The sequence below is a fragment of the Mytilus californianus genome, unplaced genomic scaffold (assembly GCF_021869535.1).
Source record: "Mytilus californianus isolate M0D057914Y unplaced genomic scaffold, xbMytCali1.0.p SCAF_4, whole genome shotgun sequence".
Lineage (NCBI taxonomy): Eukaryota > Metazoa > Mollusca > Bivalvia > Mytilida > Mytilidae > Mytilus > Mytilus californianus.
Genome location: NW_026262690.1, coordinates 92,848,654 through 92,869,701, shown reverse-complemented (window position 1 = coordinate 92,869,701; position 21,048 = coordinate 92,848,654). Strand labels below are relative to the sequence as shown.

The window sequence follows — 21,048 nt, the reverse complement described above, 5'->3', positions numbered from 1 at the left end:
GCCAAAGTTAAACGTTGTCCATTTTTAGTACCTTAGACACATCCTCTTGTTTGACAAACATTGTACTTAAACAAATTTGTTATTTCCTTCAACCTTTTATTTACTATATGCCTATGGTCTTTTCAATAACATAATTGCATTATTTATATACTTTTGGAGCCATACACTATATAATCTGTTACAATATTTAGGTTTGTGCGATACGTTTTTTATAGGTGCTTAGATAATGCCCTTTCGAATTCACAGAATAATTCAAAGTTTGGTGACTATGTTGATTTCAACGAACTTGTAATAAAGGATACCACAGATACAGTAAAGACTGCTAACTATATTGACTTTCACTTTAATTTTAAGAAATTGACCTTGGTGGTATGTTGAGAACTACGACAAAAGGGCTTATTTCAATTTTTGCCAATGTTAAATTTCTATTTCGGTGTAGTAACATTTCAGCAGCGGTTGCTCATGGTGTCTGTATCTCCCAATCAATATGATATTTCAAGGCTTGCATTTCCTATCATTATTTGCTTGATAGAGGGTCGCTGCAATTAAGCTATTGAACCAAGGGTTCCAAATGTAAAGGTGAAGTTATCCATTCGAAAGTTTAACGGTCGCCATCATCATTTGTTTTACCGTTATAGAATATCCGTGTCCAAATTCCGTGCTCTTTTCGTCGATTGTGAAATCTTCCAATTGTTTTCCTACAATGAGTAACATTGCGGGCATGCCTCTGGTGAAGCAGGAAGTGCTAGCCCTCCTAGAGCACATGCATGCGCCCCATCTTAATTTTTTTGTGAATTTATTTATTTGACTGTTGTATGTCATTTTGTTGTTTTTCCTTTTCATGTTGGTGTAGTTTGTTTTATTGGAATAACGGGTTTTGATTGCCTATTGGTATATTCTTCCTCTTTTTACACTATATTTTGAATAAGCAAGAAAACCTTGGCAATAGACCCTTTGGGTACACCTGTTAAAAAAAACAATCTTGTCAGAGAACATATGACAAACTTACCACTTATACGTCGCTGCGGTTGACGAATAGGAACAGTAAGACCATCCAATGACTGTGAAACCGAAACATTATCTGTTCTGTTATTTGTTACACCAACGAATGTTTTCCTACATGCACAATCTTCTGATTCCAAGATGGCAATTCTGTTTTCAAGCTTCTTAATGACATGGATCTGATGGTCAATAGTATCTGATAACTGTTTGTTGACTTTCTTAAGTTCTGATTGTTGTCGTTGAATTTCAGTGAAAATGGTTTCTACGTGTTTCCATTTTTCACTGTCACTTAAAATTGCGCCTGCTTGGAGAATAAAACACAGGAAAAGACTGCAGACTAGTGGAAGTCTCATAATGACGATATTGTTCTAGACTTACAAGGTCAGTGATAAGGAATTTCATTCTTATCAAGTATCTGATGTATAAATTTTATTTAAATAAATTCGAATTATATAAGACAGATTTAAGCATCATAGTTTCCGTTGTACTGCTAAATGTGCTTCCTCTGCTGATCTCTCCGCTAACCGAGAAATAAGTTATCTTTTGAATATGAAATGTATATAATTAAGTATCAAAGTTACATGCAGTTAACTAAAAGAGTATATTTGGTGCTATACAGGGAATGAGAGACGAAAAATGGAAATTGAAATCCTTTAAAAACCGAGAGAAGAACATTCAGTCGGAAAGAAATGAAGAATTTCTAAACGAAAAGAAATTCTGATGATTTTAACTTTCTATGTTACAGTAAACTTCATTTATAGGCAGATTAGAATTTTGTTTTCTGTATAATATTTCTAGACTAGTATTTTTTTACTCTGTATAATATTATGTGGACTATTATTGCTATTTTGTGTGTACATTGTGTCATTGTGTGGACTATTATTTTTTATAATGTTGTTTTCCCTTTTCCGACTTATGAACTTTTATCGAATTGAAAAGTTGTTTATTTCTGTTCTATGCCATTATTGCAATTAGGCTGTAATCAGTAATTTCTCGTTATACAATTGGCACATCAATCAGTCCTAATAGAAAAATTTGTAATTCATGTTGCAAATTCAAAAAATTGATGGAAAAGAAATCTCGAAATGGAGAGGGGACACAAGTCTTTAATCGAATTTTTATTCGTAGTTATTTTTAATTTTCCGGAAAAAAAGTAAGTGGGGCGGTGGAGTCCAGCAACCGGAACCCTTCCGCTAATCCGCCAATGCTTGATCCTGTTCCAAAATCTTTTTTACCTACAATTTTTACTGTTTCATCAATAAACAGTTAAATGATACTGTCAATTTACTATATTGTTTTACTCATTTATAGTCTCATAGGGGTGCGATGAATGATTATTTTGTGGTGAAGGAAACTTTTAATCAGATTTTTTTAACCTGCAAAAATGTGCCTCCTTCTCTACCGAATAGTGATATATTTGTCTCGCCTGCGACGATAATGGCGAAGGAAAGACCGAATCCAGCGTCGGCCCCGTCGACAATCGGTAAAGTTTGTGATTAGGTTACATAGACATATCTCTGGGTTAAAATTAGTCTAAGTGTACAGGAATGGAGATAAACACTTGAGTTGAATTTTACTTAAATTCTATACAAAACTTAGATATATCATATTCGATTAATAAGATATATGGAACTTTTTTCATTTTTTTTTTTTTTTTTTTTTTGTAATCGGAATACAGTTAAGAAACGGTTAACCAGGAAGAAAGTTATATTGTTGAATTTAGAGACAGAAATAAGTTATATATACCTTTCAACATAGACTATAAACCCATTTCCTTATTCCTCATTTGAATGTGGAAATTAAAGATCGGACATTTTTGTAAGTGAGCAGCTTAAGAAACACTTAAACATCTAGTTTAGGGCAATTTATTAAGTCGGTCATTTAGTTTACCTTTTGAATATCATACAACTAAAACTAAAATAGAAAATCGATGGAAAGTAATACTTTGATAGGTTCACATGTGCATTTCTATATTTGGAATATGATCATTGTAATACCTGTGAAATTTTATTGCTATTTCCTTGTATGTGTACATACCGTCTTTTCAATCGGGAATTTTGATTAATCGGAGGATGTCATACACATTGGTTTTGGTATGTGTTATGTAATATGGTAAGATATTAAATCTTGTTTTAAATTTAAGCACGACGTAAAACTCACTTTCTTAAAAGATGGATAAAATTTTGATATTGCGAGAAAATGGAACTAACGGTGATCTATTTATCGCCTTCAAACTTAAGGTGTTGTGAAACGTGTATATCAGTTGTTTATACAAATTACGCAAATTATTATTTGACAAAAATATCATGTAATTTTTACTCTAGAATATGAAATATCCGCCAGGACGCCTTGATGGTTTCGTAGATCGGTGTGCTCCCTTGATGGTCGGACCAAAATCAGGCTTAAAATTGACTTTTGCCGCTTTTCCGGCAAGCAGAAAGAGCAAAGGTTCGTTGACTTGAAGTCAGAATAATCTGACCAGGAATGATGGCATACATTGTAAAAAGTCATGTTCCAAGTTTCGGTCTAGTGATAAATGGTTCATATTAATTTCGTATTATATGTTATCATTCTGAATATGCAATTGATATTTGCCGCTGAACATCCATTAGCTAATCAAGTGTTCTTAGATTTTCCATTTATATGAAGCAATAGTCTATGCGCACAACATAATTTTGTTGATGTCGGTTGATAAATTCATGAATGCTAATCGTCTAGTGGCTAATATTTCACGAGTGATTACGGCGATAGCATAATAATGAGAAATCAATATAATCCTGATTTGTACTAGACCAACAGACTTAGCCGTTATGCTAACTCATAAACTTTAAAAGGAACAGTCTACGTGAAGACATGTTTGTTCAACCCCATTAGAAAATGTTCGTTTGCTCGTCCTCCTAATTGTCATGTATTTGACCCGTACTCAAAGCACGTTCTCGAAAGAAGACCACCAATAGTTTTTTTCGTTTGTTTTGTTGTTTTTTTTTTTGTTTCTTTTTTGGAAGAGAGGGGTGTCAGTTTTTTAATGTTGTTTAGTTAAATTGAGGAAATATGAAATTAAACATTTATCCGAATGAGGTAAGTCTATCTTTAGTTATGATTGAAAAGTAAAGTATTGATTTAATATTAGTCAATATTGTACTTAAAACGATGTTTTAAGCAAATATAGGAGTTATACTATGAGGTAAAAGGTCTAATTGTTTTCATATAAAGCAGTACAAACAACTCCAAAGATGGTCTGTAAAAATCAGTTGAAATAAATTTTGATCGTTTTGATTGACATTGAATTAAATCGTATTTTACAATGTATTTTGAAATCGATGACATTGTCGCTAAAAATATTTTTTATTAATATATAATTATGTAAGGTATTAGATGTATAACATGTATTCGCGATTTATCCCGCCTTATTTGGTAGTCTACATGGATAGTAGAATAAGATTTAGTGATACGTCGGTGAGACAGCAGCCCAACGACATAAAACACCAAAAGACACTTAGAGGCCAAATACGGTTTTACAATATGAGGGTTCTGGGTGGGGTCTACAGAATAGAGAATACTGGACGACAAAAAGTGCAGAATAAAGGGAGACAAATAGGCAAAAGAATAAAAAAATGAAGGACCCCATCCAGACCCTACAATAATCGCCTCGCGTCTAGAAAAGCTGTGAATAAATGTAACAGAATCTATCAAAGATCTGCCATTTACATCAAATTCCATAAAAGGTTTTTTTTAAACACAAAAAATAACAGCATTAAAATTTTAGACAAAAGACAAACACTCAGGCTGGCAAGTTTCTGCCTAAGGACAGGCACATGAGCATGTGGCGGGGTTCATTAAGGGCATACGATACAGTTACAGTAGAGGAAAGACGTTGCTAACGTAAAATATTATTTTTCTAACTGATATATCGGGAAAAGATGTATTTTCGACTGATTTTAATCATTCAGACTGATTTAACTTGAAAACGCGTTCATGGACCCCTCTTTTTGAAAATGACATTTGGCTTGATTATGTATGAAGATTATTTGTGCCAATTTTCATGAACAAATCACCGATGAAACTTTTTTAAATTAGATAAATATACAGCAAAAAATGCCGTTCTTTGACTAAACCATGAAAATGTGATAAAAAAGAATAATTTCCAAAGAATTGTTTCACAAATTCAAAGCACACTTATAAAAAGCAGATATCCCAGATGCTTGTGTTTATCTTTTAAAACAAGAAAGTTCGGTATGTCTTTCTAAATGATAGAAATGTCCAAGAAACTGAAATTTCCAGTAAATGTCTAAAATTTCGACCCCATTTATCTCTAAAAGTAGCACATGGAGGTATATTTTTATCACATATCTGAATTGACTAGGTGAAAAGTAGCTTGTATGAAAACATTCGTGAATAAATCACCGTGTAATCAAAACTATATCGTTTGTATATCCTTAGACATCGCTAAAGTCCCCATTTTAATCTCGGTTCGTGGAATAAAAAAGGGGTATACATAAAAGGACGATCAGTAAAAATAGTATTTAAAAAACCACTGAACTCTAATATACCGGTATAACAGATTGCCAAAGCACAAGTACAGGCACAACGAATGATCGAATATAATGAAAGCAAGCGCAAACAACAGACTTTTTAATGTGCATTATCATCAATTCCTATCCCCATTTATGATCATTTAAAACGAAGAAAAATGAAAGTTAGTTTGTATATGTTAAGAGTTAAATTCAACGTAAATTTGTTTTTTCGAGTTTTTCAACCAATAAATAAGATATGACACTTAGATCAAGAATGAAGAAACCACAGATTTTTTGTCACTTGGTATATATATTATATAACAATCTAAAAAATCAAGTGCACATCATGTCATTGTTACACGTTGTTTTAAATGAATGTATCTTAATATTACATAACCTTCTCTAATCAGGGATTGTTATCATTTAAGAACATTAATTTATCATGTCCGGGATCTTGACATTTTATTGTGAAATTTTATCATGAACTTTTTAAGAGACACCAAATATATAGATTTACGGAAGTTAATGTCTAATTTTTAGAACCAAAATAACACTTATTTGTAACATGAATGGTAATTTTTCCTTTGATCATCGAGTGAGTTAACTTCGGTTATTTTTAGAGGAGTGCGTCAACTGAATGATTTTTTAGTCAGTATTGCACTCTCCAGTCCCGCCGAGTGTCGCTTGTCATAGGAAAAGCAAAGAATGAAAGGAGCTTAGACCAGTGCTCTAACTTCCATCTCAAGTTTGTTATTTCACTGTCTAGCTCCGCCTCTTTGGCCACGTGAAGTAAATAAAAAAAAAATCGGGGGAAAAGAGGGGGGGCTTACCCTAAAACTAGCCAAACTTGCAAACCTAACCCTCAATTAAAAATGGTTTCCTGTACTTGAAACAAATGAATGCCCGAGGAAAGCTACAAAAAGGAATAACGTGGTCTATAATAAAAGAGGCGATATTGATAAATTGGTGGATACTTGTTTCCCATCTATTAATCGATCATTTTCATGGTGTTGGGAAAGACAGAATACCTTCACAATACGTTTTAAAAGTTTTCCTTCGTTTACCTCTACTGAAACTACATGTCCTGATTTTTTTGGAAAGCAGGCAGCACGGTTTTCATCTAACAATATTTTGCATCTATCCCCCAAGAATTTTCGCCCAGGGAGGGGATGACCTTCAATAACGCATAAATCGCTCTGTGGTCTTTAAACCATGATGAAAGTATCACGGCAACAATTCATTTACATGTACAGATCTATCATTAAATCAAATCCAACTAAAATGTCCAATCCATGAGATCATTTTCTGAAAACTAGAGATATTTTGTCATAGAAAGCGCCCCTATTTGATTGACATATTTAATTCATGAAAAGTATAGTTAAGTTTAACCCCTGACATGTGTCATCGCCCATTAATGTTACAAATCATATATAGCCACGTCTTACTCATTAACATATTTAATCCACTCAAAGCTACGCTTTTCGTGAATTAAATACGTTAATTCGCAAAAGGCGTACTATATATATAATGTAGACTAACGGAAATAAAAAAACTTTTTTAATTTTCATTACAGGCACTTCATGAGCAAACTATTTGGTGTGAATAGTTTTCATCTTCCTCTTCCCATCACCGTTATACTTCCATCAATGTTTGCATCAACAGTAGGATAAATATGTGAATTAAAAACATTAATTTCTGGAATACTTTAAAGTGGAGCGATGAATTCCCCCAAAGAGGGAACACCACTAATACAAGTGGCTCAAAACGATGAGGGAAGTTCATTGTCATGGATTTTCAAATGGACTCCAGTGGAATTGCTAGTTGTTTTACATACAGTAGCCATTGTGGCACTGGAGCCAGTACAAACCTTCTACGTCATCGATGAGACGGCAAAAAGGCATGGTCAGAAACACATTGTACGGCATGCCGAAAAGTCCTGTTACCCTGGCAACACCACGAACACGTCTCACATTAACGATACAAGTAGTATTATTCAAAAGGAGTCTGCTGAAATAATCATGTATTTAGGATTCTGTTCAACATTTGCTTCTGTCATTCCAATATTCTTGCTGGGTTATCTCTCAGATTTCTTTGGGCGGAGAATAATGTATATCATATCTATTTGTGGAACTATGTTTAAGGAATTAATCTTACTGTTAACAGTTTTACTACGGCTACCCATCTGGGTATTGTATATAGGGCAGATAGGTTTTGCCTTTACCGGTACGTTTAGTGGGTCAATGGTTCAAATTTTTGCAACTGTTTCTGACATAACTCCACCAGGAAAGAAGCGGGCTTTCCGCATAACTGTAGTCCAGGCAAGCGGAATGTTGACAGCGGCGATAACACATTATGGTATGGGATACTGGATATGGACTGAACGATTCAGTGAACCAATTACTATGGCTTTAGCTATATCTTTGTTGACGATATTTTTAAGCGTATTTATTCTTCGAAAATCTAGTGAACACGATTCTCAACCAAAGAGTCTTCTTGGGCCATTGAAACTGTATATTAGAGACACACCACAGCACAGAAGACGAAAACTATTACTGTGTTTGCTTGTGTTTTTGTTGTCATCGTCGTGTCTACAAGGAAAACTTGAATACCAGACTTTGTTCCTGATGCACAAGCCAATATGTTGGAATGAGTTTAACATACAAGTTATGCATGCTATTCAAACGACGGTTAATACGATATGTGTTGTCGGCATTGTTCGAGTGTTCCTTAAATTTACCGAAGATGTTATTGTCCTCTTAATTGCTTCAATATCTGGTATTGCATCTATGTTGATATTGAGTTTTTCTGTGAACAGTTGGATGGTTTATTTACGTAAGTATATGTAAGCTTATGAGTAATGCATCATACTTCACAGGGATACGGTATGATTGAAAAAACTATCCACCAGAGTTTAAATTAATTGGTAGTAAGCAATAATAGGCCACCGTAAGGCCTTCAATAATGAGAAAACTCCATACCGTATAGTCGGTTTTAAAAGGCCCCAACTTAGGATATGTGAAATAATTCAGATGAGAAAAACTAACGGCCTCGTTTATAACAAAACAATTTACGAAAAACAAAAATGACAGACATGAACCAACGACAACCATTGAACTAAAGGCTCCTTACTTGTACGGGCACGTAAAGAATGTGGCGAGGTAAAGCTTGTTTGTAAGCTCCCAATCCTCCCCTAACCTGAGACAGTGGTGTAACAGCTGATGATTTCTTTCTTTCTTTTGCAGATGTTATTTTTTTTTCTTTTATATGTGTTATTTTGGGTGTTTTCTTTCTTTTATAGATGTTATTTTTGGTTTTGTTTCCATTTCCGTGTTTCCAGTCATGCGTGCCATGATGTCAAGAGTAGTTGATCCTCAAGAGCAAGGTATGATTAAAATAACTTGGCAATCATTGTATACCTGCACTCTATATTGCGGGGCATAAAATATGTCAATGATACAGCAACCAAACAACAAAGTAAAGCCATTGATTTTCTGGTCCATAAACAATTATGTCTACCAATTGGAATATACCAGTTGATAGACGTGTCTGTGTATGTTTTCGGTATTAGAAGTTATAGGATATGTTTCCATAACTAACACGAATTATTGTTGTTTCTAGTTGTTTCGCAGTGGTCGAGATCCCAACAGACAACGACTGAGAGGAGGGAGACACAAGACCATTACTAGTTTTACATGAAATAGGATTGTAAAGGAATAATTAAACGTGTTTTGGTGCTAAAATACTCTTCCTCACCTTGTGTACTACCAAAAGGGCACCTTTCAGGCCTAAATACTACATTGTGATCATCGTGAAATCGACGATTTCTATCTCACATTCGCTTATTTTGTAAAAATACAACACCCTAAAAAAAACATTTAGTTTAAGAAAGGTTAACCAATGAACGACTTGCTTGTATGCTGGATCTAAAAGAGAGGCGAAGGACACCAAAAGGACATTCAAATATGTGAAACTTAGCAGGAACAGCATCATGGTTTCTTTGTCAATTCTCCAGAATATCACCGAGTAATTAGAGCACGTACATCTTTTGAGTTTGTGTATTTTTCTTAACTTTCGAATTTCAAATAATTAATTTTCAGTATCACCGATTATGGAGAGAAATGAAATTTCAAAGTGTACATATAATGCATCAAAATAGTTCTGATGTCATGTTTTTTTATATTATACACATGAAATCCTTATACACATGAAATCCTATCGTTTGTAATGATTTTTGTATTTTAGGATTCTTGTTTGCCAGTATTGCTGGTTTAGATGAGTTACAAGCCGCATTATCCGGAGTGGTGTATGGTAAAATGTATTCGGGGTCTGTTGATTGGTTTCCTGGATTCATATTTCTCATAATGGCGGTAATGTTTTCCGTAGCACTTGCTGGTTCTATGTAAGTACTAATTTAATCTAAAAATTTCAAGATAAAGATTGATCTGGTGTCTTCCGTCATCTTAGATTGTAAAATAGTAGAAAACATTCGGTCTAGGTCTTTATTTAAATATATTTTTCATCTAAATTAAAAGGTTTAGACTGTCCTTTGTTTAACATATTGGTTCGTTCTTGGTTTATCCATTACTTTTTTAACGGCTGTAAGAGTTAAATGTCCAGCGTTTCTTTTTTCTTTGACAGTTACATAATCATTATAAACATTTTTTTCTTTCTTTTGCAGAATACTTTATAAATGGCTGAAAGGAGATAATTCCGACGGAATCTGAAATAATGGTAGAATTATGTTGAAAAATGGCAATTTATTATCCTAATCGTTTTTTTGTACCCTATGCTTTTGCAACATTTTATCATTGTTTATTTGTTTTAACATGAATCTTTCTTTATTGTGTGGGTTTTTTTCCATGAGCTTTTGCAACATTTTGTCATTGTTTATTAGTTTTAACAAGAATCTTTTTTATGTGTATTTTTCATATGTTTTTGTAACATTTTGTCATTGTTTATTAGTTTTAACAAGAATGTTTCTTTTAATTAAAGATTAAAATAATTCAAGAAATAATGTGTGGAATAATACCGGCCGCATATGGTAAATGTTTTGCTCATTGTTGAAGGTTGTACGGTTACCTTTAGATGCTAATACCAACGTTGTTTGTACAATCGAGTTGTCTCATAGGCGATCATTCCGCAACTCCTTAAAACTAAATAATTCAAAAAATCTTAAGTGGAATAAAATCGGCCGCAGGGAAAAACAGTAAACGAGGTCTGGCAAGACGATACAAACCGCCGGCATTTTTAATATTGGCAAGTAGGTGTTCTTCTGGTAACAGAAGTAACAAAAGTTCCTCTAAGGAAAATCAGAGTGAACGAGGAGCACGACCCCACACTGACGCTAGGCCATAACTTGAATAACGCTTCCTCGGTACTCGGAGGATAAAATTCAAAACTGGTAACAGTGATGAACCGGCCGCTCTGGTAAACAAGAGAAAGCCGTTTATAAAAAACACAACTTCCCTGTGGTACCACAGGAGAATATTTTAACAAATGGTCTAACGTAGAATTATAGGGTCATGACCCCCCTGTCATCTTGCCAGATCCCGCCTCTGCACTAATACTGCGACAACTGTTTTATTAAAGATAATACTAAAAAACAATGAAAAATATCAAAATGCATTAAAAAGAAATCCTTTTATGGAAACGCACACATCTATATGTTTATAGAGTTGAATTCTAGATATTAAAGTTTTCTCCTTTCTTAGTAAACGTCCACCATCAAGACATCAGCAGATTATAAGATGCGTAAAAACTAGCACTGTCTGTTTGAAATCAGTATCAAGTATTTATATAAAAATGTTCCATCCTCAATTTAAAAGCATTCGTAAAAACGTGAAATTGCAGTAACAGTTCACGATATAACTGGACACAACCACTGCAATATTATGTTATTCTAGACGAGTCGAAAAGTTCATCCTCTACAATAATTGCCATACTCCATTTAGTTCCGAAAATCAATTGTCTCCAGCTTGATCCGTTTCCGGCCTTCCTAAACTCACTAGGCATATACCTGAAAAACATTAAAAAACAACAGCAGAAAAAATAATCCAAAATAGGAGATTGTCGGGGTAGGTGGGTGGGATTGAACAAGCTTCCCGTTCAAACGTTAGAAAATTTGGAAGTGACGTCACAATATGCTAAATGCACGTGACAGACACGGTCAAAGTTCAGAATGCAAAGATAAAAGGGGGGACTCGAGAATAAATACGGAATTATAACTTTTATTAAACCTGTATTATCAGTAAACCGATAAACATTATTATGTGTGCTTTTCATATGTTTTTGTAACATTTTGTAATTGTTTATTAGTTTTAACAAGAACCTTTTTTATGTTTGTTTTTCATATGCTTTTGCAACATTTTGTCATTGTTTATTAGTTTTAAGATGAATCTTTTGTTATATGTTTTTCATTTGCTTTTACAACATTTTGTCATTGTTTATTAGTTTTAACATGAATCTTTTGTTATATGTTTTTCATTTGCTTTTACAACATTTTGTCATTGTTTATTAGTTTTAACAAGAATCTTTTTTATGTTTGTTTTTCATATGCTTTTGCAACATTTTGTCATTGTTTATTAGTTTTAAGATGAATCTTTTGTTAAATATTTTTCCTTTGCTTTTGTAACATTTTGTCATTGTTTATTAGTTTTAACAAGAACCTTTTTTATGTGTGTTTTTCATATGCTTTTGTAACATTTTTGTTTATTAGTTTTAACAAAAATATTTCTTTTGTGTGTGTTTTTCATATGTTTTTGTAACATTTTGTCATTGTTTATTAGTTTTAACAAGAGTTAACGTGTTTTTATGTATGTTTTTTATATACTTTTGTAACATTTTGTCATTGTGTACAAGTCATGGTAGGAAGTAGACCTAACTATATATGTGGCTTCGTTTATTCGAGATGCGATATTTTAGAATAAAAAATTCTTATTTTAACTCAGCCCAATCAAACCATATTCCGCCGAAATATTCTACACATTCAGAGACTCGATCAACATCATCGCAAACGATTTTAAATTATTCAGTAAAAGACATCCTCCTTACATCGGAAAGAGTAGTTAAACGATCGTGTATTAGCTTCTTTTCATTCTTCTTCAGAAAGAAGTAGACAAGAAGAAAGGCACAGATGGTCGCTATAGTAATGAAGGCTGTCTGCTGAAAAGCACCCCGAACCAAAATGGAAAAAAAAAATGAAAACAACTCTTTATAAATTTCATGCTTTCCGAAACTCTTTTCTGGATTTACCTTCATCAGGAACGCTCAAAGACAAATATTTGAATGCCAAGGATTTATAAGATCCGCAACATTTGAAGAGCTATATTTATGATCAAAAGGACATACAAAACAGCCAAAATCCATTTAAGATCAACTTTGCCTGAGGGAGTTGTAACCTTAGTTTCTTGATAATTTCAAAATTTATAAATGCACAATTTTAGAAAGGTTTGTTATAGATCGTGTCAGATCCGAAGTTCGAACTACTGAGCTGATGTTTCCCTCGGGGACTGATAGCCCTCCAACAGTGGTATCGTCCCAGTGCTGTAAAAAATGAAAACAGCACGAATTTCATGCGTCCAAAGTGCTTTTCTAGATTTACCTTCATCGGGAACGCCCAAATATTTGAAAGCCAACTAAGGGTGTACAAGAACCGAAACAGATGATCTATGTTTTCAATCAAAATGTCATGCATCTTCATATGTCAGATTATGAGGACCTTTTCTTAGAATCGAAGTTTTTTTTTCACAAAATATTGCTAGCTCCTCCCTTGAACAATACATTTGAATCTGCTGTGGTCAATCGTTCTATGATACAAAGTTGGACTAATTATTTTAATATGTACAAGTTTAGATTAAAGAATACTAAAGTCTTGTATTTAGGGTGGAGAAGATAAATGTTTAATACTATTTCTTAAAGGGGGGACTTTAATTGCATCTTCTTTAACAGATTTTTGAAATTTTGTTAAATCCAAATTTGATTCACAACACCCCAGATTCTTAAGCCTGGTTTTGATTAATGGAGGCATAAAATCTTAAAATTTTTGGAAGAGATACAGCAATAAAACATTGTGTGTAATTTTGGTGTCCAGAAGAGTGAAGGAAGACCAGTTCTGAAACTTTGGTTGAAATTCTAAAAGATCAAAAACATACATCTGTAGTAATTGTAGTTCAGATATATTTTTGGTGTCCAAGTGAATTATCAATACCTAATTTCTTTTTTATCAAGCAATTAAGTAGTATACAATGCGATTCATACACAAATACACTTTTGCTTTGGTCTTTTTCTGCGGGGACGAGAACAACGTTCTTGTCATGGAGGTAAGACAGGTGTCCAACAATACAACGTTTAAAAGTTGGCACATTTTCGTCATTGAGTATAAAAATCATAAGATACTGAGTTTATTTTACGTACCTTAGGTGCATTTCGAACAGTTAGACAACCGAATCTTGTTATCTGTGATACATAAGCGACAGAAATAGTCTGAAGTAGTTAACAATAAAAAAATTGGGAGTCCTATTCTTCGACAATTTGATAAATATATTATATGATTTAGTGCTTCACATATTGCACAGATCCTTGTCTATTGCTGACTTCTGTATATTGCCCTCTAGGTAGATGTTTTGTGATTATTTTTGTCGTTGAATTGTTGTGTCACTGCCGTATCTAAGAGTCTAAGCTGAAAGTACCTGTTATACCGGGTTTTGTAATTACTACTAGCGTTAAGCGAATGATTAACTTTTACAAAATACTGATGTATACAGGCAATTAATCCCGTTATTATTATGAAATGTAAATCGTCAATTATTGAAGACCGTATGGTGACCTCTATATGTATTTTTCTGTTGCATGTCTTAGTGACAATGACGTATGTATCAGCTTTCATTTTAATCATGTTCTGGTATTTCAAATATGGGTGATAAAATGCAAAAGTGATTGCGCAATTCAAATCGCTTCAAAATCCTATCTACAAAAATGGTGTCTTACCTTGAAAATCCCTTTTGTTTATTTTATCTAAGAATATCAAAATAATGAAAAATATGGTACGATTGCCAATGAGACAAGTATACACCAGAGTCAAACGGAAAGGGATATGCAAACTTATAGAGTACACTACGGCCTTCAACAATAAGCGAAACCCCTATAGTTAGCTCTACAGGTCCCAGCATGACAAAGCATGAAACAATTCGAAAGAGAAAACCAACGATTTATGATAAAAGCAACAAACGAAAAACAAATAACTTTGACTGCAACCAACGATAACCAATAAGTTACAAGCCCCAGTTTTGAAAACAGCTTGCACAGAATATGGCGGGGTTATTAAAAATGCTTCTGCTCGCTTAACCACACCCCCCCCCCCCCCCCCAAACAAAACTCAAAAACATCTGGGATAGTTGTGTAAGAGCACAACTATAAAAATCAGTGAGAAAAGAGTTAATTCACCAGAACGCCACTTTTAAAGCACAAAAAACCATAGCAAAACAAAAGAAACACAAGATAACTAGGAGTAGTTCATTTTCCCAGACTGTCAAAACTTTTACAGATTTAACTGTTCTTAGAGTCTGTGAAAACATTTCTTCATACATTTGATTACGTTATGTCTTTGAAACAACGAGTGTTCCCAGTACATTATCTCTGTTGAGTTCATGCCTATGCAGAAAATTATCGTCAGTCTCCAGCGCAACCATGGTATTATTGTAATAAAAAAATGCTAATACCGTAAATGCACGAATATAAAATACAATTGTAAATAAGATAAAACAAGAAGTTAGTTACTGTAGTAATTTATGTATAATTGTGTGACGAGATTGCGTCCCTTCATTATTAGATACTTAGTCAGCCGTAAGCGGTTGAGCTAAGGAAGTACATCTTTAGCTCTTTAACACAGAGGTCCCGGGTTCGAGTCCCGGAGGAGACAGGCGATTTTGTAATGAAAATCATGCTCTCTGGTTACATTGTACAGAAATATAGTACAACAAACAACATTAAGACTACACACTTGGGGATTGGAGAGGTGTGTGACGCAAGACAGTGTTCCTCGTATACTTTCTAATTTTGTAAATTTACTACACTGGTTACATTCAAATTTTGCAGGCAATATTTCTTACTTTATTTGTGTTCCATTGGCAAAGCAAATACTACCAATTCGGCAATATTCACCAAGACTCAAATAGATATTAAATAAGACGTGCATTTTACTCCTTTTGTGGTAAAAACACAATTGACGAATATTCCGAGATCCCAGATTGTAATAAAAATATGGAATTACAGTAACCACCTCATCATTGAACTGCACTGGATAGGTTGATTGAAAGGCCATGCACCACCAATCAGTTAACGCAAATGTTGCCACATGATATCTAACGTTGAAACGTCATAAACCTCTCTGGCAACCTTGTATCAGATGAGAACGTTGCTACCTACTTGTATGCAGTATTTATGCTTCTGAAGATCTGAAATTGAATTTTACAGCTCTGGCGAAGATTGTAGGATTCTAACTAAGTGTGGTAAGACTATTTCTTTTTGTCTTAAGGGTAATACTTGCGGCAGTTAGGCAAATGCAATGCAAAATTAACGAAAACTCTTGGTGTATTTGATTTTTTTTAGAATTTTTTATCAAATTCTTGTTTCTCCTACCTTTATTTTACACAACTTTGAAACTTTTAACTTACATTTGTCTGACGCTAGTAGAATCTCTATATTATTCCGATCATTCAAATTGACAGCAAGGCTGCATAGTTAGAATAAGTGAACTATTTCAATAGTGGTTGCTTCAAAGAACCATTTACATAAAATAAACGTGTGAAAAGGTTCTTTTATTTCAAGAAAAAAATCTAAATAGAAGCAATTCCACCACTGCCTACAGTATCATTCATTTATTCGTTTATTTATTTTTTTTTTTTTTTTTGGCTGGAACGATGATTATTGAATGTAAAGTTGTGCTAGTGCATCATAAACGTGTTAAATAATTTAACAGTTAGTTGAAGGTAGTCTATTATATAGCAGAAGTATGCATAGAATTAAAATGTAATTAGTTAACACAAGTATGCAAAGATAGTACATGTTGACATTTAAACAACACTTTATAAACATCGTGCGTCCGAAGCGCCCTTCTGATTTACCTTCACCAGTAACGCTCAAACACGTTTTGAGATACATGACTATGTCACACGACCTTTGACGGCATAACGTCATAATCATGATATTTCTTTGGCAACGTCGCCAGTTTTTTAACTAAACTGCGGTAGTGTACACGCTTTTTGAAAATTTAAAACTTAGAAACCCATTTGCACAAGATTACGTTATCGAGACTTGATAAGTTTGTAGAGATATTGAGTGAACGAATAATTCGATGAATGAACCAAATAATGTGTAATTTGATCACACCAAAGAGAGAGAGAGAGAGAGAGAGAGAGAGAGAGAGAGAGAGATTAATTACAAATTAGGGAAAATAAAGAAAAAAAACTGATAAACCAGTTGTACTGTTATATTTCCCTTTCTTTTTTTCAGATTGTAAATGGAGACCGATAGAATCAGTATTGAACGGAATGTCCGTAGTTTAATGTTGTCGTTATTGCACGTTGCTTTTAGGTAGGTAATCACTACCATTACTTATTATTTTCTGGAATTTAAGAACTATTGAATATTTATAACTCCAATAAATTAAAAATGTCAGTAAAACTTATAATAACATTTCAAAACATTTTCTAATTAAAAAAGAATATCATTCAGTGTGCCTTTCTGCTTTTTTGGGGATGTCCTCTTCATAGTTTCGTGTATTTTCTTAAATGGGAAATCATTTTTCGTGAAAGGTGTTGCATTAATTCTGAATCAATCCTTGGTGTCATTTTCAGCGAAATAGAGGCAAATTTGTTGTCTGGTGCACAAAAAGTTAATTGTAAGGAGATGGTGATACCACAGAATATTATAGAAAGAGAAAAAGAGGCAAACGAGAAGGCGCTATTCGCTTTCTTGAAAGATGTAAGAGACACAGAATGTAACAAGCTTAATGACACAATGAATCTGTGTGAAGGTAAAAATGAAACAACAAACGCAGAGGTAATTCTAGCAAAAGTAACAGCTGCTGAGACTGAGGTACTATCGCTGGTCAATGCTGCCAATAATGACGAGTGTAACATGTTGCATACCACTGCAAGCAGCAATACAGAAAAAGAGTTCATAGAAGCACCGGAATTAGTATCATTCAAGGAAATGGCAGACGATGAGGAATGTGATGCGTTTTACAAATCCGTCAGAGATGCTGAATACAATAAACTTGTTGAAGCATACAACAGAGAAAAGATAATCAAAGAAGAAAATGAGAGAAGTAGGAAAACAAGAGAACAAGAAAAGATAAAGAAACAATTTGATGAATTCTGGAAACCAGCCACTGAACTTGATGCTCAGCGGCATGCTTTTCATGAGGTATTTACATTTTTTTTAATTCTACGCTTCTACCACTTGATCGTCTGACTATTGGGTGCTTAGGAACGTGGTATTTTCACTAAAAAATGAAGCAGTGTTTATTTTTGTGTACAAAATGATATAGTATAGTGTCAATATTAGGAACAATCATACTCTTCTATAAGCAAGCGTCCTGTCAATCAGTAACTCATAAGGATTTTTTTAATCAAAAATGCTCTGTTTTGATATTGTGCGTTGATAGCAAAACTGTCTACTTTTTGTAATTTTATTGTCTACATATATTTATTTTTAAAGGAGCCAAGTGCCAGTAACGAGAAGACTTGCACTTCACAAGAACTATATCTTAAAGAAGTACGAGAAGAGAAAGAACTGTCAGGACCCTTCCTTTCACCGGTGAAAGAAGAAAGAATAAAATCATTTGTGAGAGACCAGCATTACAATTATCAAAGCTTCCAAAGCACAGACATTAAGAATTCAGAGACCTGCAGTAAGCACATATAAAAGTTATCTCCTAGTACGAAAATGTGGGATTTAAACAAGGACAAGAAACACACATGAAAATATAAATAACTTTCTTGCCCTAAAGGGAAAAAACAACAAATTAATCATGGTGATTGTTCTGTATAGAAAGCCTTAATAAAACAAGTAGTGGGTTTTTGTTTACCCTGTTATCGTATTTTTTGCTATTAATGATAACACATAATAATTTATGATTTTCATCAACCAGTTAGTTACTTTTTATTCAATGATTAATTAATTCTTATTTCATATTAAGAAAAAAGATTCCCTTCTGACTGGTCTATTTAAGCTAAAGGTTTTCATCAAGTAATATTCAAGTATACTGCACCAATTGCGCATTTCAACCATTAATGTTTCTTCAGTGTTTTTCGAGTCCAACATATTTGAAAATACAAAAGTATAGTATAGGTCATACGAAAAATACTGAAAATAAATTTTTCGTCAGAAGGCACCTGCTAATTGTTAGTGTTTCAATAGTGTGTGTTATTTAATTTTCAAGTTTATAACTGAGGAACATTCTAATTGTGCTTTTCAGGAGAAATGGACAGAGCTGTAATTAGTGAAACTGTAACCAGTAAGATGGAATCTCTTCAACGGATGGTCAAAAATGTATTTAAGGTAAATTAAATTGATATTGTAATGCACAACTATTTCTAAAAAAAAAATAAGAAACGAAATTTTATACATATACTGGTGTGTGCTGTCGAGTAGCCTAAGTCACGTTGAAACAAAATTTCAAAATAACTTTAAATAGACGAATATCTTATTCTTGTTGAATTACTGAGGTGGTCTTTCAAAAAAGAAGTTCATCTCAATTTCCGTATCATGATTGACCTAAAAGGACATGATAACACTGTATGTTTCTCTATTTCTCAGAGAAGCAAGTCTCCAACAAAAGATATCAATGATAACCAGCTTGCGTTAAAAGAAGAACTAAAGTTAGATCTGTCGACATTAGATGACAAAATAGAGGATCAAGGTAAATTATATCATATCACATTTTTCTATCTAATGTAGTTACCATTTTATCACTTTGCTGGCTTTTCAGTTCATAATGAATCTTGCCAAATGTTGGATATCATCGTGGATAGTCATGCAATTTTTGTTCACGAAAACCTTAATTAATTGAATTATGAAATTATCAATTTGAATACAAATTGTTTGTTTGAAAATATTACAAAAGAGAGGCGAAAGATACCAAAGGGATATTCAAACTCATAAGTCGAAAAAAAAACTGACAATGCCATGGCAAAAAAAACCCGAAAAACGACGAAAAGAACAACAAAAGTAAACAAAACACAACATATAAAACGAAAGAAGGAGCAACACGAACCGAACCAAAATCTGAGGGTGATCTGAGGTGCTCCGGAAGGGTAAGCAGATCCTGCACCACATGTGGCACCCGGCGTATACGAATTATGTTCTCAACCTTCACACTCAAAGTCGTTTTGTTATAATTTAAGATGAGAGATTGCAAAAGGCGAGCATTTAAAAAGAAAATGTTCACTGTTCCTATATAGTAATAAAGTTTCATTCTCTTTTAGATATACCAGACACATCAAGGACATCAGACAGTGAATGGTTCAGTATAAGTTTGAGTGACACAGAAGAATCTCCAAGACCACACTTACGGCCATTCTTTTCACCAGTATTGGAAGAAATACGTGGTTCAGCGATTACTAGTAAAACAAACGAATCTGCAATAGATATAGAAGTTGACTTTCAATCCAAACCTAACAGTGGATTCATGGGCTTTCGACGGTGGTTCTGTCAACTATTTTGTTGTCATAGCAAACCTGATGAAGATGTTGACAATTGAATATAATTATTTTCGTTTTTTTAATTAATAAAACTTTTATTTTTTTCATTTTAAATTTATTCACATGGTTAAAGAGTATTTCAAATTTAAACATCATAATGACTTTGACGATGTAGAAGAAAGTACAGTAAATCTATAATTTGCATTACTGCCACTAGTGTTCAGTACGTCAGTTACATGTACGTAATCAGTTTTAACCGGAGACCCGTATAAGACTTACTTGGTGATCAAGTCTTTTATACTGTCACGAATGAAAAATTTCACAAGAACCCGAAATAAGACTACCTTTGTCAACCGACTGTCAAAATGAAGTCAAATTACTACCAGCACCCTTTATGTCCCAATTTTCCACCATTTGTTTTCTTCAGCACGGTAAAAGAATGTTTTTATACTTCTACTAGTGACAAACAGTTTTTTTTTTCGAATTCCTATTAAAAATAATTTAAAGAACAAATTTTATTTATCATGATCTTGGCAATGAAAGACCGTGAAACCGTATTCAAGATATTTAAACTACTTATCAATTGATTATTTTTATTTTTTTTAAAGGGTTCTTGCTTTATTTCATGTTATTAAATACAATTGTGAGCAATTCAAAACAGACTTTCGTTTTGAAAAATCTTTGAGATGCAGCAAAATTTGATCAATGTGAACTCTTCAATTCATTCAGACCTAGCTGCAGAACCGTAGCTCTTATGGTCCTTATGATATTTTTTGCGTCCATAGGTACACATGTAATTCAGACCACAAGCATGGCAAGGTAAGAAAATG

The 21,048-nt window shown here is 33.5% G+C and overlaps 1 protein-coding gene across 2 annotated transcripts; it reads left to right on the top strand.

The window, feature by feature from the left end:
• The first annotated feature begins 2,885 nt into the window (after positions 1–2,885).
• On the top strand, positions 2,886–12,458 carry LOC127698884 (proton-coupled folate transporter-like). Of its 2 annotated transcripts, none has more exons than XM_052202603.1 (5): positions 2,886–3,095; positions 7,090–8,348; positions 8,815–8,898; positions 9,759–9,915; positions 10,195–12,458. In XM_052202603.1, the coding sequence occupies exons 2-5, from the start codon at positions 7,235–7,237 to the stop codon at positions 10,238–10,240; spliced, it is 1,401 nt and encodes a 466-aa protein (XP_052058563.1). In that variant the 5' UTR covers positions 2,886–3,095; positions 7,090–7,234; the 3' UTR covers positions 10,241–12,458. The 2 variants fall into 2 exon arrangements, with proteins under 2 accessions (XP_052058563.1, XP_052058561.1); XM_052202601.1 differs by having other exon boundaries at positions 2,886–3,114.
• The last annotated feature ends 8,590 nt before the right edge of the window (positions 12,459–21,048 follow it).

Coding starts and splice junctions, on each gene's coding strand:
- LOC127698884 (XM_052202603.1), top strand. CDS start 7,235: ATGAATTCCCCCAAAGAGGGAACACCACTAATACAAGTGGCTCAAAAC. Junction 8,349..8,814: donor CAGTTGGATGGTTTATTTAC/GTAAGTATATGT, acceptor TTTCTTTTATAG/ATGTTATTTTTGGTTTTGTT. Junction 8,899..9,758: donor AGTTGATCCTCAAGAGCAAG/GTATGATTAAAA, acceptor TTTGTATTTTAG/GATTCTTGTTTGCCAGTATT.